This window comes from Suncus etruscus, chromosome 1 (genome assembly GCF_024139225.1).
Source record: "Suncus etruscus isolate mSunEtr1 chromosome 1, mSunEtr1.pri.cur, whole genome shotgun sequence".
NCBI lineage: Eukaryota > Metazoa > Chordata > Mammalia > Eulipotyphla > Soricidae > Suncus > Suncus etruscus.
Genome location: NC_064848.1, coordinates 187,466,412 through 187,491,784, shown reverse-complemented (window position 1 = coordinate 187,491,784; position 25,373 = coordinate 187,466,412). Strand labels below are relative to the sequence as shown.

General features: G+C 53.3%; 1 protein-coding gene across 1 annotated transcript; it reads right to left on the bottom strand.

Moving 5' to 3' along the window:
* Positions 1-2,780: 2,780 nt before the first annotated feature.
* On the bottom strand, positions 2,781-24,223 carry RAPGEFL1 (Rap guanine nucleotide exchange factor like 1). Its single transcript, XM_049781726.1, has 15 exons — positions 23,686-24,223; positions 20,488-20,563; positions 19,147-19,288; positions 18,810-18,907; positions 11,752-11,864; positions 11,391-11,558; positions 8,628-8,725; positions 8,420-8,542; positions 6,786-6,964; positions 6,612-6,702; positions 5,928-5,978; positions 5,515-5,602; positions 5,323-5,387; positions 4,899-4,953; positions 2,781-4,717 (listed from the first exon to the last, which is right to left on the bottom strand). The coding sequence occupies exons 1-15, from the start codon at positions 24,206-24,208 to the stop codon at positions 4,593-4,595; spliced, it is 1,995 nt and encodes a 664-aa protein (XP_049637683.1). The 5' UTR covers positions 24,209-24,223; the 3' UTR covers positions 2,781-4,592.
* Between the last annotated feature and the right edge of the window lie 1,150 nt (positions 24,224-25,373).

Here is a 25,373-nt window from a genome sequence, read left to right as displayed (position 1 = left end):
GCTCCTGGCAGGCACGGGGGACCCTATGGGACACCAGGATTCGAACCAACCACCTTTGGTCCTGGATCGGCTGTTTGCAAGGCAAACACCGCTATGCTATCTCTCCGGGCCCGGAATGCCGGAGTTTGAACAACCGTTCTTCTGCATGCAAAGCAAATCCCTACCTCTGTGCTATCTCTTCAGCCCTTCTTTTTTTTTTTTTTTTTTTTTTTTTTATCCAATTTGTTAATGCTGGGGCTTCTCACAGCTCTGCATTAGGGTCACTTCAGGGATGCTCAGAGGATTTCTGGTTCTGGGATGGAACTGGATTCAGACACATGCGAGCACCTTGCTCCCTGTACTATCTCTCTGGCTGCTTGAGTGTTCTTCTAGTAGCTACTGAACATCTGACCAAAGTGGCTGCACCGACTTGCACACATTAGCAATGTGTAAAGGTTTTGGTTACTGGAGCCAGAGCGATAGTAGGTTGCTTGCCTTGCACATAGATGACCTGAGTTCAATCTCCAGTATCCATATGGTATTGAGCCCACCAGGAGTGATTCCTGAATGCAGAGCCAGAAATAATCCCTGAGCTGATGCTCACACACCAGGTGTGACCAGAAAACAACAGTAAAATGTTTCAGTTACTTTATAGCATCCTCCTATCTCCTATTTGGTCTTGCCACTCTTTTCAATTTATTTTGGGGGGTATGAGAGAATTGGGGCCATACCCAGTAGTATTCAGGGCTCAGGGATCACTTCTGGCAAGGCTTAGGGGACCATGTGGAGTGCCTGGGATCATGCCAGGCGAGTGGCATGCAAGGTAGTGTCCTACTTACTGTATTATCTCTCTGGCCCTTCAATTTATTTTTTCATGGGGTGGGATCAAGAGGGAGGGTTGTGGGGTCCACTCCTAGTGATCCCCAATGAGTTGGGCTGAATGATTTAAAACTAGGGCCAAGGCTTTGGTGCCACTCGGGCTCTGAAGCTAATACTCAGGAGCCTTCTGGGCCATATCCAGTAATGCTCTGGGGGCTCTGCAGTGTCAGGGACTGAGCTGGGGTCCCACTCATACAAACAGGTCCCCTGATGCCTTTGCTCACTCCTAGCCCAGATTTGTCATTCTTTCACCCATGGAGAACAGAATAATGGGGCTTAGGGTAGAACACAGGAAGGAAGCCAAGAACCAGGTAGAAAGCTACATGGTCATTATTCAGGAACACGTGAAAGCAAGTTGGATTCTGTGATCATAGAAAAGTCACCAAGAAGTGGATTGTTGGGGGCCGGAGAGATAGCATGGAGATAAAGCATTAGCCTTGCATGCAGAAGGTCGGTGGTTTGAATCCTGGCATCCCATATGGTTCCCTGAGCCTGCCAGTAGTGATTTCTGAGCATAGAGCCAGGAGTATCCCCTAAACACTGCCGGGTGTGACCCAAACCCCCCCAAAATAAATAGAAGTGGATTGTTGGGGCTGGAGAGATAGCACATCGGGTAGGGCGTCTGCCTTGCACATGGCCAACACAGGACGGTTGGTGGTTCAATTTCTGGCATCCCATATGGTCCTCCAAGCCTGCCAGCAGCGACTTCTGAGCTAAGAGTCAGGAGTAACCTGAGTGCTACCAGGTGTGATCTCCCCCTGTCCCCCCCAAAAAAGAAGTGGATTGTTCAGGACCTGTTCTGGAATTTTACACTGGCCCTGGGCTTGGTGCATGGACAGCTGAGAGAAGGGTGAAGGAGACATTAAGCAGGGGTCCCAGGGGCCAGAGTAGTGGTGCAAGCAGTAAGGCGTGTGCTTTGCCTGTGCTAGCCTAGGACAAACTGCAGTTTGATCCCCTGGCATCCCATAAGGTCCTCCAAACCAGGAGCAATTTCTTTTTTTTTGTTTTGTTTGTTTTTGGGCCACACCCGTGACGCTCAGGGGTTACTCCTGGCTATGCACTCAGAAGTCGCTCCTGGCTTGGGGGACCATATGGAACACCGGGGGATCGAACCGCGGTCCATCCAAGGCTAGCACAGGCAAGGCAGGCACCTTACCTCTAGCGCCACTGCCCGGCCCCTCCAGGAGCAATTTCTAAGTGCATAGCCAGCAGTAACCCCTGAGCATCAGCGGGTGTGGTGCAAAAACAAGACAAAACAAAAAAACAAAAAAACCTCAGGAAGGGGACTGGACCGATAGCACAGTGGTAAGGCATTTGCTTTGCCTGCAGACAACACAGGACAGACCCTGGTTCAATCCTCCCCATCCCACATGGTTCCCTGAGGCTGCCAGGATTGATTTCTGAGAGCAGAGCCAGGAGTAACTCCGGGTGTGGCCCAAAACAAACAAACAAAAAACCTCCAGGAGGGTAAGGAGATGTTTATGAATGACAAACAAGAGCGGTGACATGCAGGATACGGGAAGGTCAAGGACTCCTGGAACTGTGTCCATGCTGCATGCTGATACCTCAGTTTCCACTGGAGTTCATAGAACCCTGTGAAGTACAGGCACTGTCTATGGGGGAAGATCCGGGGTGGGGTCCCAGTTCAGGCCCCTCGCTCACTTGCTTTGTAACTCGAAGCTTGTTCTGCCTCTACCTACTCTTGCACTAAGAACCAGCCCAGATCCCAGGTCTCTGAACCAGGAACAAAATCATCACCCCCATGCTCCCCGCCCACCAACCTCTTCTGAATTGGAAACATGGAGGGACATGTCTCTTCTCATCTGCACTTTCAAAGTCACCCCAGAACTACCCTGCTGAGGGCCCCAGAGCACAGTCCTTCCCTCAGCTCAAAGACGCAGAACGGAGAACAGCAGGAGGGCTTGATTCATAGACTTTATCGACTTTTCCTCCACCCAGCAGTTTGCAGTGACAGCTGAGCGGGAACAGTACACATGGTTCACTGTGTTAAAGCTGTGGGGTGCGGGGTGGGGGGCGGCTGAGAGGAGCAGAGCAGGTGTCAAGGCTGGGGGGGGGGGCAACATCCAGGAGAGTAGTAGGGGCTGGAAGTGAGGCTGAAGGAAGGGGGGGCATCGCCAGTTGCAGGGAGGAGACTGGACACAGGAAGGGGGCCCTGGTCACTGGCGGGAGGTGCCTGCGTGTGCATGGTGGGGTGGGGCCTGGGGGGGACAAGAACAAGATCAAGGATGTATAAAAGGGACTGTACACTGTAACCTATAATACAATGTTTACATATGATACAAGGTTCTTTCCCTCCTTGAATTTTAAAAAATAAATGTACAATTCCAGAGCTTTGGGTAAAAAATATATACACCCTCAGAGCAGGAACAGCAGCTGCCGCCACCACCACTGTCTCTTCAGAAGGTTCCCGGAACGAGGGAGGCTGCCCCTCAGGAAACCTCGCCCATAGCTGCCAGGAGCCCTTTCTGCCCTGCTTGCTGCAGGCCACGGGCGAGGTAGAGAGGGGGTGAAGGCCTTGCCAGAGTCCAGCTTTGTCTTCCCTGGCTCTGGCATTCCTTCCCTGGCCCCCACACTTTCGAGGTCTGCCTGCCCCAGGTTCAGGATTTTACTCCATCTCAGTTTTGATGGAGAGGACAAGGAGAGAGTTGACAGGGTAAAGGGGGCTGGAGAGATAGTACAGCGGGTAGGGTGCTTGCCTTACATGTGGCCAACCCAGGTTCAATCCCCGACATCTCATATAGTCCCCCATGAGCCCCACCAGGAGTAATTCCTGAAGGCAGAGCCAGGAGTAACACCTGAGCATCGACAGGTATGGCCCAAAAAGAAAAAGAAAAATACAAAAGACAGGGAGGACAGAGATGGTGTTGCTTCGGGTCACTCACCAGAGCCAAAAGGGGAAGGATTCCCTTCTTCTGGCAAGACACTCCAAAAGCAGGTGTGTGGGCAGCAGGTACCCTTTGCTCCTGACTCCACTGCACCCCAAGCCTCTGCACTGCAGAGGGAAGGTCCTGTAGGCAACTGAGGCCTGTTTCCCTGAGCATCCTTCACCATCTTCTTGGGGCCCACCTGCAGACCTTGGAGTAACTCAGCTGGGGGGGGGGCAACTGGCAAGCGTTGATGGGTAACTCCTCCCATCTGCTGCCTGCAGCTTCGCCCACTAGTTGGTTGGGAACTGCAGGGCCACAGGAGGAACTGAGCAGGGAGTGGCGGGTGGGTAGGGGAAAGTATTTCTCCCTTCCTCGAGTTCCAGGGCAGAGAAGACCAGGGTAGCACCAAACAGAAGGACCACTGCACACTCACACATGCATGCACACAAACCCACACACACGCACACACATCTTTCTCAGGGGCACATCCAGGGGATTCCAGTCTGCTCAGGGAGAAGCCAGAGAAGCATGGGGAGGAAGGCTGTCTAACCCACCCACAATTCCAACTGGGTCATGGGCAGGCACAGACAGAGCGGGTCCCTGCCCGCCTTTCCTGCCAGGGCAGGAACCTGGTGTTCTGAGGTTGAAGGGGCAAGGAAGGGACGGGTATCTTCAGCAGGTGAACAAGGCCTGAGGGCCGGGGTGGGGGAAGTCCAACCAACTTTTGCCTGTGGGACAGGAAGTTGGTGCAGAGAGAGGAGTCAGAGGTGGGCCAGAACGTGGTCCAAAGTGCTTGAGTGCCAGGTGTCCAAGGAGTCTAGTGGGGGGCCGAGCGGAAGCCCCTTCTCACTGACTGTTCGCCTCCAGCTTGTAGGAGAGCTCGAAGAGGAGATTCTGGTTGTCGATGACCTGGAACTGGCGCACGTAGGCCTTGGTCTGCAGATGATGAGGAGACGCATCCATCTCCAGGCCTGGGGGATAGGAGGCAGCAGGGAGAGAGGATCAGGCTCCCAGCCACACCCCCTTCCTCCCACCTGCACCAGTTGCAGCAGGCAGGTGTGGAGAGACTGGGGAATCAAAGTGGGGGTGAGGGTCTCCTTAGAGCTCCCCCCCAGAACCCCTGCCCTGCCGTGCTCATGAACCGTTACTCACATAGGGGCCGGCTCCGGTACTTGCGGATCATCCTCACTTTTTCAGCCACTGAATGCTGAGAGTTGGGTAAGGAGTGAGTCCCAGAGGGGCACAGAAAAGTGGCCCCTTCCCCATATGCCCCCTCTTCAAACGGATCGATTTTGCCCCCTCCCAGTTCAATTCTGGGAGTGTCCCAGTGGGAAGAATCAAAGGAGAGGGTATAAAGGAGGGGTACCCAGTGAAGAGGGGCAGAATGGCCCCCCAAGCTGCCTGCCAGGCTCAGCCACCCACAGGTGGGTTGCCACAGAGATGCCACCAGGGAGACAGTCAAGAGTCTGTCAGGCAAGCTGGGCACCATGGAGCAAGGCTGCTATCTAAGGGAGTTTCCAGGAGAAGGGGGAGCATGCCAGCCCCCCCGACTTGTGGGACTGGTGCTGCCACTCACCAGCTTCTCAATGTTCACCAGCCCATCGACAAGGGTCTTGCTCCCTTCATGCAGGAAAGTCAGGTCTAGGGGGACAGAGAGGTCCAGTGTGAGTTCGGGAGAGGGAGGCTGTGGCCCTGCAGGCCCCTCCAGTGGGGTGAGGGTGAGTGTTGGTGCAAGGGTCAGTGGGAGGGCAGGGCCAAAGTGGCTCACCTTTGAGGATCAGTGGCACGAAAGGAATCACAGGAGGCTGCATCTTGGAGATGATCTCTCGGTAGCTTTTGTGGTTCCTGCAAGGATCCTAGCATTGCACAGGAGGGGACAAGAGATCGCTAGGACGAGTGTCCCCCAGCAATCCTCTAACATCCACCCTCCAGCATCCTTCACACTGCCCGTCATAGGGGTACACATGGGGACTGAGCTAGAAGCCAGGTGGCTCTCCCTTCTGATTTGGGAACATGGGGTAGCCAATCCTTCCCCCCAGTCCTCTTGGTGGGGAGGAAAGGGAGACCTTGGGCACTGAATCTCTCCCAAGGGAAGCTTGAAAGAGCAGCTTGAGGAGAAAGAAGGCCCTTAGCAATCATGTTGCTGGCCCAGGGTAGGTGATAAGACCTAAACCCACTCACCGTCAGGTTCTCAAATTTGCGGAACAAGTTCTTAAATTTCCCTGGCAACTTCTGCAGGAGAAGGAAGGAGAAGGGATGTCGGAGTGGGGCTCCTCGGGTTTCCTGGGTGCTCTGGACTAATCCTTAGTGGATGGGGGGAAGGGCCTGTGTTTTACAGGGAGCTAGGAAGCTAGATGAGGAGGCGGTGAGGGTGAGGTTCTGGGGAATTAAATTGATTCTGCCTGATGAACAAACGATTTTTTGGGGGGGAAGCGTCTATAGAGGGGCTGGAGCAATAGCATAGTGCTAGGGTGTTTGTCTGCACATGGCCAACCCGGGACGATCCGGGTTCCATCCCTGGCATCCCATATGGTCTCCTGAGCATGCCAGGAGTGATTTCTGAGTGCAGAGCCAGGAGTAACCCCAAGTGCGCTGAGTGTGACCCCCCAAAACAAAACAAAACAAAAGCCACAGCATCTATAGATGCCAAGTAGAAGGTATTTCATTATTAGCTCAGGCTGGAATCAACAGAATCAACCATGGGGCGGGGTGTGTGTGGGGGGGGCTCGACCTTCTCCTCTACTGGGCCAGAGGACACAGTCCAAGGGCTGGCTACTGGCAGGGCACACCCAGAGGACCAGACTCTGACCCGAGGAGGAGGTGGACCAGACCAGGTGGGAGGAGAAGCCAAAGAACCGAGCTCACCTCCCAGGTGAGCCGTAGGCGGCCAACAGCCGCATTGTCCAGCCCCATGACCACCGCGTAGAAAGAGAGCAGGTCTTGGTTCTGTTTGCAGCTGCGGGAGTGGGAGGTGGTTGAGTGACACGCAGGTGGTCGTGGCCACCCACTGTGGGCTCCTCCCCGGGGTGCCAAACTCACATGGCCGCGATCTTGATAAACTTCTTGAGCAGCTGTGCACGCTTGCCTGGGGCCTCACAGAGAAGCACCTCGGTGGCCACCCAGTGGGTGACCTCGCTGCAGCGTTGCAGCAGCAGCTCCAGGTTGGCAGTCTCCCTGCGCCCGCGCTCCCCATGGAACACGTAGTCCACGAACTCCAGCTGCGCCGGGGCCCACGGCCCAAGAGGAACAGCCAGTGCGGGGGTGTACGGGGAGATGGCAGAACCCAGTGGAGTGCAGGGAAAGCAGGAGGGTGGGGGCGGGAGAGTCAGGATGGGGGGGCGAAAGCAAAAAAAAAAAAAAAAGAGGGGGAATAGGATGCAACGGAAGGGGGAGCCGGAAAAAAATCGATATTAGTATTCGAGACTTCAAGACGCCAGGCGCATGCTAACGGCTGACTAATCCTCACCACAGCCATCTGACAGACAGGGTTGGCACTGCCTTATTTATTTATTTATTTATTTATTTATTTATTTATTTATTTATTTATTTATTTATTTCTGGTTTTTGGGTCACACCCAGCAGCACTCAGGAGTAACTCCTAGCTCTATGCTCAGAAATCACCCCTAGCAGGCTGGGGGGACCATATGGGATGCAGGGATTCGAACCACCGTCCTTTTGCATGGAAGGCAAATGCCCTACCTCCATGCTATCTCTCCGGCCCAGCACTGCCTTATTTTGAGTAGATTTTTCTGTTTTGTTTTGTGGTTCCTCAGACTGGAACCTAGGACCGTACACATGGCAAAGTATGTGTTCTACTGATGAACCACATCCCTGACCCTAAAAGTACGATATATACAGGGACTGGCCCCCGGTGGTACTGTGTATGGAATCCAAGCCTTTTGTGGAATCCAAACCCTGAGCTCAGCCCATTAAGTCATTACCCTCCCAGTGATTGTTTCTAAAAGACTATACTGGAGCCAGAGTTAGTAGTTCAACATGTAAAGAACTTGGCAATTGAACCGGGTTCTATCCCTGGCACTCCAAGATCACTAAGAGGGATCCCTGAGCACAGAGCTAAGTGTAAACCTTGCGTACTGCTGCCAGGTATGTTTTCCAAAAAAAGAAGAAAGAAAGGGGGGCTGGAGCAATAACACATTGGTAGGGTGTTTGCCTTGCATGTGGCTGATCTGGGACATCCTGACATCCCAAAAGGTTCCCTGCCAGGAGCCTGCCTGGAGCAATTTCTGAGTGCAGAGCCAGGAGTAACCCTTGAGAGCCACCAGGTGTAAGCCAAAAGCCAAAAGCCAAAAAAAAAAAAAAAGAGAGAAAGAAAGAAATGAAAAGAGAAGGACAGAGAAAGAAAGAAAAAACAAAGAAGAGATAGATGATAGATAGATTAGATAGATGACAGATATGATAGATAGATGATATAGATAGATGATAAATATATAGATAGAGCTAACCAACTAAGGGTGAGGTTTGGTTGTAGCAGCACCTACATCTTCCCATAGGGGGTGCCCTCTGTGCTTTCTAGTTCAGAGAGGGAACAAAGCCATGGGCTTCTCGAGGACATGTTGCCAGGGGTGCTATGGTTCAAAGCATCAGTGCAGCAGCTCCACAGACCCCACCTTCCCTGCTGTGCCCTCCTGCCCCCACCCCACCCCAGTGCCCACCTCATGTACACATCTGAACAGCTCCCAGTGGAAGGCAGTGAGGTGGTTGGCAACGTCCTCGGCCTCTACTCGGTGGATCTCTGTGTCCCCTGGAGAGACCTGAATCTCCTCAGGGAGGGGCACCTGGTGGCAGGTAAGGGCACAGGTGTTGGAAGTCTAGAAGTTTCTGCTCCCACTCCACCCCCAGCTCCCTGTATGAAGTTCTCACCAGGGCCTCGTAGCTGGCCCGGGTGCAGGCAAACAGGTGGCTATTGATGCCCAGCGTGGTGAAGACACAGTCCTCAGTGGGCTGGAGAAGGACCTTCTCTGCAAGAGAAAGCAGCGCTGCCACCACCCTCAGTGGCACAGTCGCCCCCTCCCCCTTAGGTTCCCAGAAACTCCCAATCCTCCAAACACAATCTCGACCAGCCTTTTCCTTTGAGAATGCTAGGGCAGCCTCAGGTGCAATTGGGAAGCACTTTCTATTTGTTGGCTTGAGGAAGGATTTGCAAGGGCTGGAGAGAGACATCAAAGGGCTGATGTGTGGGGCCGGGCGGTGGAGCTGGAGGTAAGGTGCCTGCCTTGCCTGCGCTAGCCTAGGACGGACCGCGGTTCGATCCCCCGGCGTCCCATATGGTCCCCCAAGAAGCCAGGAGCAACTTCTGAGCACATAGCCAGGAGTAACCCCTGAGCGTCACAGGGTGTGGCCCAAAAAAACCAAAAAAAAAAAAAAAAAAAAAGGGCTGATGTGTGTGCATTAAATGTGCGAAGTGGAGATGGTGGTCAGTCACATGGTCAATCACATGGTCCCACCTGGTCTCTCTGCCAGGATTGGGGGAGCCAGGGGCAGTCTCTGAGCATTGCTGTTTGTTCTTTTTTTTTTTTTTTTTTTTTTTGGTTTTTGAGCCACACCTGGCATTGCTCAGGGGTTACTCCTGGCTGTCTGCTCAGAAATAGCTCCTGGCAGGCACGGGGGACCATATGGGACACGGGATTCGAACCAACCACCTTAGTCCTGGATCGGCTGCTTGCAAGGCAAACACCGCTGTGCTATCTCTCCGTGTCTTTTTTTTTTTTTTTTTGGCCACACCCGTTTGATACTCAGGGGTTACTCCTGGCTAAGCGCTTAGAAATCGCCACTGGCTTGGGGGACCATATGGGACGCCGGGGGATCGAACCGTGATCCTTCCTTGGCTAGTGCTTGCGAGGCAGACACCTTACCTCTAGCGCCACCTCACCAGCCCCTGCTGTTTGTTCTTACAAGACAAAGATTTCCAGAGGGAGGTGCCAAATACAAATTATTTTTTTTCCTGAATAGGGGGTAAGAAGCTTATTCTCAAATAAGTTTGGGAATCTCTGTAATTTTGCTGTTGCTAGCTTTGAGGCTACAATCAGTTCTTCCTCCTGTCAGTGCTTCCTCCTTTCTCTGTGCTAAGAGATAATTTCTGGCAGTACACAGGGGATTGAATCTGGGTCAGCTGCAGGCAAAGGCAAATGCCTTAGCTGTTATACTTCCTCACAGGGCCAAGTATGAAAATCTCTGTTCTAGACTAACAGACTAATCTGTGTTCTAGAGTAATCTATGTTCTAGACCCTCAGTGGCAAACCTATGGCACACGTGCCAGCGGTGGCACTCGAAGGCCTTGCAGCTGGTGCACGGGAAGGTTCGCAATCAAGATATGCAGTGCGTGGCAAGGCAAGTGTGCCGGTGTCTGCTTTGCAGCTCACCTGGCAACAGGGCCGGACTGGCCATTGGAAGGATCGGGCATTGTGCAGCAGTTTGGGCACTCGAGCTCAAAAAGGTTAGCCATCACTGTATCTAGGCTCATCTTCCCACCGATTCATGCATGCCATGTTTATCTGAAAATTTCATATAGTTTAATTTCCTTTGCATTTATAATCTTTTACTTATTTGATTAATTTGTTTTATTGCTTTGTTTTCATTTGTTGTGGGGCAGTGCTTGGGAAAAGAGGTGCTGGTGGGGGTAGAGACCAGGGATCCTACCTGCAAAGCAAAGGTCCTGGCTCTTTAATCTCTTTTTTTTTTTTTGGTTTTTGGGCCACACCCGTTTGACGCTCAGGGGTTACTCCTGGCTATGCGCTCAGAAATCGCCCCTGGCTTAGGGGGGACCATATGGGACGCCGGGGGATCGAACCGCGGTCCGTCCTATGCTAGCGCTTGCAAGGCAGACACCTTACCTCCAGCGCCACCTAACCGGCCCCTTGGCTCTTTAATCTCTTATCTCCCAATCTTCTTTTATAGCTTGTCCATCACCCCCTTGACACTATAAAAGCAACTTCTTTCCCCATCTTAGAGAATAAAATGCTTCCTAGCCTGCCCATTGGAAATGAAGATGTACCTTTAGCCTCCAAATCAGAGTACCCTTAGGTACTGCTAGGTTGTGGGTACAAAAAGAAGAAAACAAAAACGTTATTTTGGTTTGGGCCCACACTTGGCTGTGCTTCAATGCTTACTCCTGAACTCTGTGCTCAGAGATCACTCCTGGTGGGGCTTGGGAGACCATAGGTGGTACCAGGAATTGGACCCAGGCCAGGACCATACAAGACAAACTCCTTCTCTGTTATACTATTTCTCCGGCCTAAAAAAAAATAGTTTTTTTTGGGGGGGAGGGGGATTGGGTCACACCTGGCGGCACTCAGGGGTTACTCCTGGCTCAGTGCTCAGAAATCACTCCTGGCAGGCTTGGGGGACTATATGGGATGCCAGGGATCAACCAAGTTGGCCCCAGGTCTGCCGTGTGCAAGATGAAGGCCCTACTCACTCTGTTATCACTCCAGTCCCAAAGAAAATCATTTTAGCAAGTTCCCAGGTGCTGCTCAGTAGTCATCCTGGGACTGTGCTTCAAGAAGTTGGAGCTACAGTTCTTAGCCAAGATCTAGAATTCAGTTGATTTTTCCTCAAGGTACTGGACTTATGAGCTTTTCCCTCTCCTGCCCACCCCTCCCCCTCCAGATCCTGCCCTGCCCTCACCTCCAGAGGAGGCCACAGCTACCAGGATGAGGGACTCCTCCCGGCCGGCAGGCTCCTCTGAGTACTGTAGCTTCTCAGACACAGAGCCCAGGATGTCCTGCACAGAGGCCGAGAGGCGGCTGCGGATGGTGACGTAGGAGTGGTCAGGCATGTAGACCCGGCAGAAGACTGCACAGAAACAGGAAGGTGGCTTTACACTGACAGCAGAGAAGGGCGCTGCATAGTCCCTTCCAGAGATCAGTGTCCCCCATCCCCACCCTGGATAACCGGGATGGCCCCTGAAGAAGCAGTTGTGCAAAGTACTGGCTCTGTTCCACCTCTTCCCAGATTACTCGGGAGGCCCCCCCAGGCCCAAACTCACTCTCATCCGAGCCCCTGAAGGCCACTCGTGTCTGCAGGCAGGAGTCTATCCGGCGGAAATGGCGGAAGAGAGGCTTCACCTGTTTGCTGGGCAGCTGGCTCTCCTCTGGGGTCCTGGCAAGGGCACAGAAAACATCAGAAAGCCTGCTCAGGCTGAGGTGTGCCAGGCAGGTAATCTCCAGCAGTGACACTGGGACTAGATCAAAGGCATTTGCACCAGGTAGAGGGAATGTTGAAAGAGCACAGAATGGAGGACAATGACCAACATGGGATAACTATCCAGGCAGCCTAAATTAAGTGTCACTTCTTCTCTGAATGTCTTATGGATTCAACCACCATCAGGGAAAGATAATTTAAAAACAATATAGGGTTGCAAACAGCCAATCCAGGACCAAAGGTGGTTGGTTCGAATCCCGGTGTCCCATATGGTCCCCCGTGCCTGCCAGGAGATATTTCTGAGCAGACAGCCAGGAGTAACCCCTGAGCACCGCCGGGTGTGGCCCAAAAACAAAAACAAAAAAACAATATAGGGGCCAGAGAGATAGCATGGAGGTAAGGCATTTGCCTTTCATGCAGAAGGTCGTTGGTTCAAATCCTGGCATCCCATATGGTCCCCCGTGCCTGCCAGGGGCGATTTTCTGAGCACAGAGCCAGAAGGAAGCCCTGAGCGTGCTGGGTGTGACCCAAAAACCAAAAAAGAAAAAAAAAAAAACCCAAAAAACACAACAATATATATATATATATTTTTTTTGCCTTAAAACACAGTTCGGGGGCTGGAGAGATAGCATGGAGGTAGGGTGTTTGCCTTGCTTTGTAGAAGGATGGTGGTTTGAATCCCGGCATCCCATATGGTCCCCCAAGTCTGCCAGGAGCAATTTCTTCCTTTTTTGGGGGGAGGGCCCACACCCGTTTGATGCTCAGGGGTTACTCCTGGCTAAGCGCTCAGAAATTGCCCCTGGCTTGGGGGGACCATATGGGACACCGGGGGATCAAACCGAGGTCCTTCCTTGGCTAGCGCTTGCAAGGCAGACACCTTACCTCTAGCGCCACCTCCCTGGCCCCCAGGAGCGATTTCTAACCTCTGAGCACTGCCAGGTGTGACCCCAAAACATAAACAAAAGAAAAAAAAAACAGAACACGAGTTCATGTTTGTGTTTATATCTCATCTTGTCTAAAATTGAGTGATTTTTTTTTTTTTTTGTGTGTGTGTGTGGTATTTTTTTGGGTCACACCCGGCAGTGCTCAGGGGTTACTCCTGGCTCCATGCTCAGAAATTGTTCCTGGCAGGCACAGGAGACCATATGGGACGCTGGGATTCGAACCAATGACCTTCTGCATGAAAGGCAAACGCCTTACCTCCATGCTATCACTCAGGCCCCAAATTGAATGCTTTTGAGGGCTGTGATGAGGTTTGTTTGTTTGGGTGACACCTGGCAGCGCCTAGGGGTTACTACTCCTGGCTATGCGCTCAGAAATCACTCCTGGCAGGCTCAGGGGACCATATGGGATGTCAGGATTCGAACCACCGTCCTGCATGCAAGGCAAACACCCTACCTCCATGCTATCTCTCCAGCCCTGTGATGAATGAGTTCTTATGAGTTTTTGTGTCTGAGACACACAGGGATATTGCCCAGGTCTTACTCCTGACTCTACTCAGGGATTCATCCTAGTGGGACTTGGAGGACCCTATGTGATACTGGGTACAATTCTGGGTCAGCTTCATGCAAGGCAAGTATCTTTTTTTTGGGGGGGGGTGTTTGGGTCACACCTGGCAGCGCTCAGGGGTTACTCCTGGCTCTGCGCTCAGAAATCGCTCCTGGCAGGCTCAGGGGACAATATGAGATGCTGGGATTCGAAACACCATCCTTCTGCATGAAAAGCAAATGCCCTACCTCCATGCTATCTCTCCGTTCCATCAAGGCAAGTATCTTACCCATTGTAGTACCTACTAGTTGTTTAAGTTTTGGGGTCACATCTGGGGTTGCTCAGGTTACTCTTGGGTCTGCACTTAGAAATTACTCCTGGGAGGGGCCAGGCGGTGGCGCTAAAGGTAAGGTGCCTGCCTTGCCTGCGCTAGCCTTGGACGGACCGCACGGACCGCGGTTCGATCCCCCGGTGTCCCATATGGTCCCCCAAGCCAGGAGCAACTTCTGAGCACATAGCCAGGAGTAACCCCTGAGCGTTACCGGGTGTGGCCCAAAAACCAAAAAAAAAAAAAAATAAAATAAATTACTCCTGGGAGCTCTCAGGGGGAACCATATGGGATGCTGGGGATTGAACCCAGGTCAGGTACATGCGAGGGAATAGGGTTACCCACTGTACTATCATTCCAACCCCTAGATTTTTGGGGAATGGAGGTAAGGGATTGGGGCTATACCTGGGTATTATCAGGGCTTACTTAGTTTCAGCTCTACCCTGAGGGATCATTCTTGGCAGGCTCCAGAGACCATATGGGGTGCTAGGGATCAAACCCAGGTTGGCTGCATTCAAGGCAAGTGCCCTCTCCACTGTATTATCACTCTAACTTCCTAGTTTTGTGTTTTCCAGGATGAATACAGTGAATGGCACATGGTAGATGTAGGTCACTGGTGGTTAGTGAAATGTGCTGACAAGACTTCACAATCTGGGACGGACACACACACACACACCTGCTTCTCACACCAGGCAGGAGGCACTACATGAGAGCAAAGGCACAGAGAAGGTGGGTGCCAGGATGGAAGGTACCAGAGGAAGAAAATCCCCAGAAAGGAGGACTGGGAAGCTGTCACTGAGTGAGCCACACAAGTGACAGCAGGAAAGTAGGAGTAACCAGGAGCTCAGCAAACAGCGGGGTGCCCAGGAGTGTCCTGGGCTGAGGAGAAAGGGGCAGATGGAAAAGGCTAAGCAGAGAGCAGGACAGGAAGCATGTTGAAGGCTGAGGATGTTGCGACAATTTTGTGTTGTAGGCAGTGGGGCACTGTGGCTGTTTTTGGAATGGGAGCATGATGTCAAGTTTGAGAGATTTTTCTTGATGCTATCTTAAGAAGGGAGAGAAGAACACAAAGCCAAAAGCCTGAGAGAGGAGGCTGTGGCAATAAGCAGGTGAGAGATGAGATAAAAAGAGGCCTTAAGGAGGGCTGTGGAAGAGGGGTGGGGCAGAGACATGCTCAAAGGGCCAAAGCGGTAGGTGGCTGGCTAGATGGATATAGTGGTATCCTGAAACCTGCTTACTTTGCCTCATGAAAGCCAACTGTTAAATTAGGGAGAATTTTTCCAACTGGTTCTTTTATTTTTATTTATTTTTTTATTTTTCTGTTTTTTTTTTTTTTAGGTTACACCTGGTGGCGCTCAGGGGTTACTCCTGGCTCTATGCTCAGAAGTCACTCCTGGCAGGCTCCGGGGACCATAAGGGATACCGGAAATCAAACCAGGGAGGGTCTCTCTGGGGTTGGCCTCATGCGAGGCAAATGCCCTACCACTGTGCTGTCGCTCTGGGCCCCAGCTGGTTCATTTCTTATCAATTAATATAGGTGAGCACACTTGGCAGAGCTCAGGGGACTGCGCTGTGCCAGGAATCAAACCCAGGGGCCAGTGGTAAGGTGTTTGCCTTGCATGCGGCCAACACAGGATGGACCCCGGCTCAAATCCATGGTTTGGATGTATCCATAGACACAGCAAAACATGTCCTACCACATAAGTCACATCTCATCTTTGACTTTCTGTTTTGTTTTGTTTTGGTCACATCCGGCAGCACTCAGGGGTTCCTCCTGGCTCTACGCTCAGAAATTGCTCCTGGCAGGCTCGGGGGACCAGATGGGATGCCGGGATTCGAAGCACCGTCCTGCATGCAAGGCAAATGCCTTACTTCCATGCTATCTCTCCAGCCCCCTTTAACTGACTTTTTACTGGGGGGGGATGCCCACCAAGCAGTGCTCAAGAGGTCCACAGGCCCCACCAATGATTCTTGGCTAAAAAAGGGTTTGCAAAGGCTTGGGTAATATTAAATTGGGGAGGACAATTATCATGCATTCAGCCAACCTGAGTTCAATCTCCATTATCCCATATGGACCCCCTCAACTCCATCAGGAGTGATCCTTGAAGACAGAGGCAGACACAAGCTCTGAACACCACTGGGTATAATCCAAAAAATAAAATAAAATAAACAACAAAATGTAAAAGGTCCAGCTGTTCAATGAAAGGACCTAAGCATATGGTGCTGCTCAGGCCCTGGGGTGCCAGGAATCATCAGCTCACCTCAGTGGTGTTCAGGGGCCTCCTGAGATACACTTGGCAATACTCAGAGGTCTATGTGGTACCAGAAATCGAATCCTGGGGTTTGGGATCAGAGCCATAATACAGCAGCTGGGGTGATTGCCTTGCATAGAGATGACCAAGGTTTAATACCAGGTATTCCATATGGTCCCTAGAACTACCAGGAGTGATGCCTGAGTGCAGAGCCAGGGGAAACCCCTGAGCACCACTGGGTATGACTGAAAACAAACAAAAATCCAGTTGGGCACATGTTTGGCACGAACCCTAATCATCATACTATCTTGTGGTCTCTGCAACTGACTTTTTTTTTTTTGGGGGGGGGGGTCACCCCTGGTGGCGCTCAGGGGTTACTCCTGGCTCTGTGCTCAGAATAGCTCCTGGCAGGCATGAGGGACCATATGGGATGCCGGTATTCGAATCAACATCGGTCCTGGATCTGCTGCTTGCAAGGCAAATGCCTTATGGCTGTGCTATCTCCTCTCCAGTCCCTGCAACTGACTTTTTTGTTTGTTTGTTTGTTTTTTGTTTTGTTTTTGGGCCACACCCAGTGACGCTCAGGGGTTACTGCTGGCTATGCGCTCAGAAGTCGCTCCTGGCTTGGGAGACCATATGGGACGCCGGGGGATCGAACCTCGGTCCATCCAAGGCTAGCGCAGGCAAGTAGGCACCTTACCTCTAGAGCCACTGCCCGGCCCCTGTTTTTTTTTTTTTTTTTTTTTTTTTTGGTGTTTGCTTGTTTTTTGTTGTTGTTTTTTGGGTCATACCCAGCAGTGCTCAGGGATAACTCCTGGCTCTACACTCAGAAATTGCTCCTGGCAGGCTCAGGGGACCATATGGGATGCCGGGATTATGCATGCAAAGCAAACACCCTATCTCCGCTATCTCTCCGTCCCTACAACTGACTTTTAAACATAAAAATTTGGGGCTGGAGCAATAGCACAGCAGTAAGGTGTTTGCCTTGCATGCGGCCAACACAGGATGGACCCTGGTTCAAATCCTGGCATCCCATATGTTCCCTTGCAGGAACCTGCCAGGAGTGACTTCTGAGTGCAGAGCCAGGAGTAACCCCTGAGCACTGCCAGGTGTGACGTAAAAACCAAAAAAAGAAATAAATAAACACAATAATTAAAAAAAAAAAAAAAAGGCCGAAGAGATAGCATAGCGGTAAGGCATTTGCCTTGCATGCAGAAGGACAGTGGTTTGAATCTCAGCATCCCATATGGTCCCTTGAGCCTGCCGGGGGCGATTTCTGAGTGTAGAGCCAGGAGTAATCCCTGAGCGCTGCCTAGTGTGACCCCCCAAAAAAAGAATTAAAAAAAGGGGGAGTAGGTTGCTTTTCCAGTCATTTCTCCTTTCAACACATATTTCTTCTCTTTTTCTTCCTTCACATCTTTCTTTCTTGGGTGGGGGACACACCTGGTGGTGTTCAAGGCTTACTCCTAGCTCTATGGCAGGGTTGGAGGACACTATGTGGTACCAGGAATCGAACTTGGGTTGGCTGAGTGCAAGGGAAATGCTCTTCCCACTGTACTATCAATCCAGCCCCTTTCTTTGAATCTTTTTCTGTTTGTTTTGTTTTGGGGCTACACCTTGCAGGTGGCAACCTAGGTTTTATTCCTCGCATCCCATATGGTTTTCCAGTTTTCCAAGTACTGTCAGGAGCAATTCCTGAGTGCAAAGCCAGAAGCAACTCCTGAGCATTGCTGGGTGTGGCCCCGGAAACAAACAAAACAAAGGACTTGGGAGGTGACTCAAAGGATTGAAGCACACAGAAGCCTGGATTCCATTCCCCCACACTGCATGGTCCTCCAGGCCCTACTGAGTGGAGACCACAAAACAATAGCAAAACAAAAAGGAAATATACTTCTAGCTAAAATTATTACACGAGAAAAGTAATTTTCTCCTTTTTTTTTTTAACCATTATTTATACTCTGGATAACTGACATTAATATACTTTTCTGGTTAAAAAAAAAATATGCTCTAATACCTGCTACAGATTATACCTCTTCCTAACTTCATATTTGTTTTTGGTTTTTTTTTTGGTTTTTGGGCCACACCCAGCGGTGCTCAGGGGTTACTCCTGGCTGTCTGCTCAGAAATAGCTCCTGGCAGGCACGGGGGACCATATGGGACACCGGGATTCGAACCAACCACCTTTGGTCCTGGATCGGCTGCTTGCAAGGCAAACACCGCTGTGCTATCTCTCTGGGCCCCTAACTTCATATTTGGTAACCAACATACTCATGTTGGTAACTTAGTACGAGTCCATGGCGAGAGAACTTACTCCATGTGGATCAGCAGAAGTTCCATATCAGGCTTCTTTTCCCTGAAGTGTTGACGGTTAAATATTTACCATTGGATGGGCAAATAAATGGACAGGAGAATGGCAAAAAAAAAAAAAAAAAAAAAAAAATGCCTGGAAACAGAGCTTGTGCTACACTCCAGTTAAAAGACTGAAATAAAACTGTAATGGAGGTTGGGGAGGGCTGGAGCAACGGTACAGCGGGTAATGTGCTTACCTGCTGTACCGTCATTTGCTTGCTGCCAACCTGGACTCAGTACCCAGTGTAGTCCCCTGAACCTGCCAGGAGTGAACTCTGAGCACAGAGCTAGGAGTCAGCTCAAAGTACATCTAGGTGTAACCCCAAAGCTAAACAAAACAAAACATACAACCACCTTATCAAAAAAAAAAAAAAAAAACCTATTTTGGGGCCCAAAGGCCAGAGGCAGCTCCTGTTATAGAGAAACATGGTGGGGTTGGGGTTGGGGTCTTCCTTCCTCTCCCATCCCCACACTCATTCCCCTCACTTTAGTTCTACTGTCTCCACAAGCTGGTGCAGCCTCAGTGTGTCTTCCCGGAGGTCCTGGTAAAGGGACTCATCCTTCATGATCAGCAGGTACAGATCCTGGGGCGTAGAGAGGAAAAAAGTGAGGCCACAGGGCCCATTTCAGCATCCTGCTCTGCAGGGCAAGAGCAGGGTCTCCATGTCTTGGGGTCTCAAAGAGCCCAAATAGCCCAAATCGGCAATGCCGTTCCTCCCTCAGCTCTTCCTTCTGGGTGCCCAGGGAGAGGAGCTTGATTCCTTCAAAGGGACCCCCCACCGAACTGATGGCCTGCTTCTCTGCCTTCTCATTTGACACCCACCTTGATGATGCGGCCGGCCCCCTCTTCCTCCTGCAGCAGCCCCTGGTAGGTGTCCAAGAAATGCAAGAGCATGGCAAGGCAGGCCTGCTTCCGTCCTAGCCCCTCCGGGCCCTCCTGACCTCCTGCCCAAACAAAGCTGACCCTTAAGTTAAGAAAAAAAAGTCCAGGGCAGACAGAGTTGGGGAGACTAGAAAAGATGGGGGAGGCTATCCTATTCCCCTATTCTCTGGGGAGCAGGGACATCCGAGAAGCCAGAAGCTTCTTACACCCAGCCCAGAGTGCTGGGAGTAGGTGGGACTGGCACCCACTCACAAAATCCAGTTCCCATCTGTCTATTTGTGTCTCACTTGAGAAGACCCTGCGTGGGTCCGCCTAATCTCTGATTGGCTGCTGAAACCACAGGGCTTACTGCAGAGCTGACCATACCTTCATCCAAGGGCCCGTGTTGCCGAGAGAACCTATGATACTGTCCTCACAGGCTGCCATTTACAATCAGGTCCTAAAATAACTCAACTAGCAGCCCTATGCTTATAGGAGACCCTATGAATAGCCCAGTCAGTGGCTTGTCTTGTCTCTAGCAGAACTTAGAGAGGCCCAGACGTGCCCTGATGTTTACATCAGACCCTGCAATAACTTTCTGGGTCACCAGATGTTTAGGGCAGTAATTTATCTGGAGAGAGGCACCTTTTCTTTTGCTTAGTTTTTGGGCCACACCCAGCAGTGCTCTAGGCTTTCTCTTGACTCTGCATTCAGGGATCACTCCTGGAGGGCTCAGAGGACCAGCTGGGGTGCCAGTGACTGAACTCAGGTCAGTGGCAAGCAATCTGAGTGTCTTCCCCTCTATAATATTTCTCTGGCCTCAAGAGAGGCACTTTTTTTTTTTTTGGCCACACCTGGCAGTGCTCAGGAGTTACTCCTTACTCAGAAATCACTCCTGGCAGGCTCTGGGGACCATATGGGATGCCAGGAACAAAACTCAGGTCTGCCCTGGGTCGGCCACATGCAAAGCAAACACTTTACTGCTGTGCTATCACTCTGGCCCCAGAGAGAGGCACTTTTAATAGAATAATAGCACCTTATACTTGCACAGGGCTTTGCAATCACTAAAGCATGCACCCCCTTCATGGGAGATAGCTGCCTGAAGGGAGGTTAGCAGGTGCTTTACAAAAGAGGAAACTGAGGCCCCAGGAGGTTAGAGGACTGACTGTTAAGGAGAAGAAAGGCAGGGACTGAAACCTGAGAGTGTTTGCTAGGGAAGCTTAAGTCCTGACCTCACAGATGGGGTGGGGCCAATGGCTCCCCTGACCTCCCCTTGGGCCAGCTCCACTGAAAGGATATTACTGGTGTAACTCCTGCAGAAACTTCTCCGTGGGGAGGAAGAGAGAATGGGTGAGGACGATGTCATCCAGCAGAATATCTGTCGAGACCAATTGGTACCACTGATGTCAGGAGGCCATTTCTGACTGGAACCCCACCAGCCCCAACTCTTGCCTTCTTGTGAGCCAGGCAGGAGCCCCAGCCACACCTGCCCGTCATGTTCTACACACAAGCAAGCATAGACCACACATGTGTGTGTGTGTGTGTGTGTGTGTGTGTGTGTGTGAAGGTTCTGGGCAGCCGCTGCGGGGGTGAGAGTTTGGCAGCTGCCAAGGCAGCTGGAGGGAAGGAGGGGGCGCCCTTTGAAGGCCACGCCCACTTTCTCTTAACTGTGTGGGAAGCTGGTCAGATAATACATCAAGATTGAAATCTGCCTGGAAAAAAAAGAGACAGATCAAAGAAAACTTCCCATTGTGGTGCATGTGTGTGAGTCTGATTGTGTAAGTTTGCATGTACCTATGAGTTTGTGTGTGACTGTTTCTATATAACTGTGTGACTGTGTGAGTCTGTGTATGATTGTGTGCCTCTGTGGGTGACTACGTGCCTGTGTGAATTTATGTGTGACTGTGACCATGTAACTGAATTTCTGTGGACTGTGTGTGAGTTTGTGTGTAATTGTGTGACTCTGTGAGTTTATTTATTTTCCTTTCTCACTCCCTAAGACCTTTGACTTCTTGACTTCTTGGGCAGGTGAGAACCATTCTCCTTCCAGGGAGAGGGACTAACTGTCGCTTTGATCCCTGAGAGCTCATAGAAGCCTTGTGCACTCCAGGTGCCCAGAGCAGGAAGGGTTAATGATGGAAGGTGGAGGGGAGTGGCTCCTCTCACCACCTCTGCCCCTCTCCACACCCCCATGGGGCCTGGCCCAGCCAGTCAGCCAGGTACAAGGTAGCCCTAACTTGCAGCCAGCCCTGGGGTGGGGCAGGGCTGCCTGGCACATGCAGACAGGTAGAGCTTCAGGAGGGAGCCAGGTGTCCTCACCAAAACAGGTTAGGGCCAGGTCTCCAGGCACTGCCCTTCTACAGAACCCAGGCTTTCTGATGGCTCATCCCTCGCCCCCAAGTCTAGCCTACAAGGTGGAGGAGAAGCAGAGGAGGCTCCTACTATTCAATTTTATAAAAGGGAAACTGAGGCCATGAGCTGAGATTTTTTTTTTTTTTTTTTTTTTTTTTGGTTTTTGGGCCACACCCGGTGACGCTCAGGGGTTACTCCTGGCTATGCGCTCAGAAGTCGCTCCTGGCTTGGGGGACCATATGGGACGCCGGGGGATCGAACCGTGGTCCATCCGAGGCTAGCGCAGGCAAGGCAGGCACCTTACCTTTAGCGCCACTGCCCGGCCCCATGAGCTGAGATTTGAAGAATAATCTAGTCTCGAGGCCCAGTGCTTTCCTCCCTATACTTGAGACATGCTGGGCACCAGGACCAAGTCTCCTGGTCAGCTGCTAAGACATTTGAGATTTGGGCTAGTCTGGGGTTGAGTCCTGCATATCCCCTGCTCCCTCAGCCCCTGGGAGGAACCCAAGATGGCCTAGTTATATTGGAGGTCAGTGTTGCAGGTGAAATTGATTCTCATTCACTCTGAGACTGGTTTGGGGCAAGGTTCCCCAAACCAGTTAGTCTGGGGATCCAACCTGCCTGGACAGATGACATGAGCAGCAATCAGCTCAGGAGTCCTTCCCAAGGGGACACTAAGCAGGGTCTCCCCTGGGAAGGACTAGATCGCACAGAAGGGGGAGACTGTTGCTCCCTACTCCTTCCTCCCTGTTGTCCTCCTGGGCTTTCATAGTGACTCCCCCCACCCAAGGCCCACCTCTGACCACCAGCTCTGGGACAGGGATATAGTGGCCTTCCGGGCCACTACCCAACAGGCCTCCAGTGCTCCTCATCTCATGGCTCAGCTGAGCCAGGGCCAGAAGCAGAAGAGATGGGGCAGATTTGGGGAAAAGCTGTTCTGGGGGGCTAACGTTTGGTGTCTGTCTCTTCCGAGGCAGGCGCTGGTCCAATGCACAGCCTCCCCAGGGAATGTGTCACAGAGACACGGGTGTGTGGTGTAGGCGGGAAATTATGGTTAGGAGAGCTCTGTGTGTCTGATATTTTTCTAATTAAATCCAAAAGGTGTCAGCTCCCCAGGGCAACGGCAACCTGAGCCAAGATGAGGACCCAGGTCCGAAGCAAAAAAGCGAGGGAAGCGGAGCCCTGTTCCACACACCTAGATTAGGGCCCCTGGTAGAGAGGTTCTCTGTGAGCCAAGAGGGAAACTCTCCTCCTCCAAGGCTTTCCGCCAGGGCTCCTGAGCACCAGACCCAGATCGACAGTAGAAACCTCAACTTCAGCTACTAACTGGCAATTTGGGGCACTGATTTTCTGGTTTCCTCCACGTCCCCTTCTTTCATCGGGGTGCTGGTGGGGAGTGGTGAAATAGCATCAACACTCAGGGACTAAGTCTCTCAGGATGATGATGATTTTTTTAAGGAGGACGTGTACTGAGGCCTACCTGCAGAAGGGCAGAAGTGAACGAGGCTCGAACCTGAACCTCTGCAGGCTGCCAGGCCTTTGATCTCTCTCCCCAGACCCCTCTCCTCCCAACAGACCCCTCGGGGAGCCAACCCCCAATTCCAAAGCACCCCTCCACCTCCACTGCTACTGAGGGTACTGCATCCCTTCCTGAGCAGAGAAGCAGCTGGGACCTGGGCCTGCCTGTCACTTTCCCCTAAGGAGGCCAGTGCCAGCTTCGAACAGCATTTGGGGAGTGGGGGGAATGACTCCTGCAAGGTCTTTGGGTGGTTAAGGGCTACTCCTGGCAGCTTTCGGTCTCTGTGCCTTAGGCCCTGACTTGGGGGGCCATAGAAGCAGAGAGAGAGAGCGAGTGAGAGAGACACTGGGGATCCTGGAGTGCAGGGGAAAGGCAGGGGGTGTTAAGGAAAGAGGCTCAGTGTCTTCTGGTCCAGTGGGTGAGGCTGCATGCCACCGAGAGGGGAGGAGGCTGGAGCTGTCGCTTGCCGCTGATGCTGGCACAGCCTCCTCCCCAGCTTCAGCTGGGCACCAAGGTGACATGCCACCCTAAGGCTCCCAACCTGGCCCCCAATCTCCCCCCGCGACCCCACGATCGGGGAAATACGACAGGAGAGAGAGAGAGAGAGAGATAGAGAACCTGATCCTTACCTGAGGCTCCGCCGCTCTCCCGGGCGGCCCCTCCGGCCAGCCGCTCCAGGACCCGGTTCAGCAGATGCTCGGGCCGCTCCGGGCCGCCCAGGGGGGCCCAGGGCGGCGAAGTGAGGGGCTCTCCGGGGGACAGCTCGTCGGACGAGTAGGAGGAAGGGGAGCGCAGGGGCCCCCCTCCCCCGAGCGGGCCGGGCGCGGGCCCCTCGTCCAGCTGCAGCCAGCAGGGCGCCCCGCGGCCGGGCTCCTCGGCGACCCCCGCGGGCGGCTCCCCGGCCTCGTCGTCCTCGGGGGGCGGCGGCTCGAGGCCGGGCTCGGCGGGAGCTTCGCGCAGGAAGGCTGGGAGCAGCAGGCGAGACACGCTCTGACGCCGCTGCAGCGGCCGGGGCGCGCCCGCCGCCGGCCCGCCGCCCCCGACCCCGCCGCTGCCCGCGCCCGCGCCGGGACCCCCGCCGGGACCCCCCGGCACCGCTCGGCCCGCCAGCTGCGACGTCTGCTTCTTCAGGAATTTCTCCAGCGGCTTCATGCCCCCCCACCCCGCCCCTGGGTCGTCGGGGCCCGCCGGGGGTCCCGGGCGCGGTGGGGTGGGGGGCGCGGGCGCGGGGCGCAGCGCGGGCCGGAGGGCGCCGGACGCGGGCGGGCGGGCGTGCGGTGGTGGGCCTGAGCCCGGGGGCCAGCGGCCGGGGAGGTGCCGAGGGCAGGGGTGGCCTCTCTCGCTCGCTCGCTCTCTGCCCCCCTCTCAGCAGCAGCCCCCCATGCCTGCGGCGCCCCGAGAGGTGGGGAGTTGCTGCGGGGCCAGGCTCAGGCGCAAGAGGCGGCAGAGGCGGCGGGTGGAGGACGCGGCGGCGGCGGCGGCGCTCCTGGCCGCGGGGGAAGGTGGCAGAGCCCAGGCCACGCCCCCTCACAGACCACGCCCTCGCAGCATCAGGCCACACCCCGGGCACGCCCACACGCACTCAGGCCACACCTCAGACATGCCCATCCGCGCGCAGGACACGCCCCGGGCACGCCCACTCAGACTCAGACCACGCCCCGTTTCGACGGACCACGCCCCCAGGGTCCCGCGGCGACTCCCCCCCCCTCCCCGGGCTCGCGAGCGGGGGCGGATGTAGCTAAGCGGGGCCAGGACCTAGACTGGGTTCAGGGCAGAGGCCGACATGAATTCAGGCTGCTGGCCCATGCATGCATGCATGGGGAAGGGATTCCTCCACGGCTGCTGGGTGGGTGGGATCAGGGGGATTTGCCGCCGCTCCGGATTGTTTTTCTTTCTTTCTTTCTTTCTCTCTCCAGAGCCCCCCGCTTGCGCTCTGAATCCGCCTATCTTACCTGTATTCAGGTGAGGAGGGCTGCTCTGGACTGCTGCTGCTATTTGGGCCTCCATGTCTCTCGGCCCCCGACGGCGGCGTGCTCTGCGGTCATCTTCGCCGGAGTGTGTGGTCTTTAACGTCTTTCTGGGATGCCCTGGCTTCTTATTGGATGGACGGGTGTGAGTGCGAGGGGCGGGCCCTTTGGGCCTTTCTGGTAGGGCCTAAAAGGTGGCGAGGGCCTGGCCCAGAGGCAGGTAGTGGCAGGTAAGGGAGGCGAGCAGGGAGCAAGCAGGTTGTGGCAGGTCTGGGTAGGGTGAGGAGAAGCGGGAGGAGACCAGGAGCTCGGGGGCACTGGGGCAGAGCTGGTGGCAGGAGAAAACATGG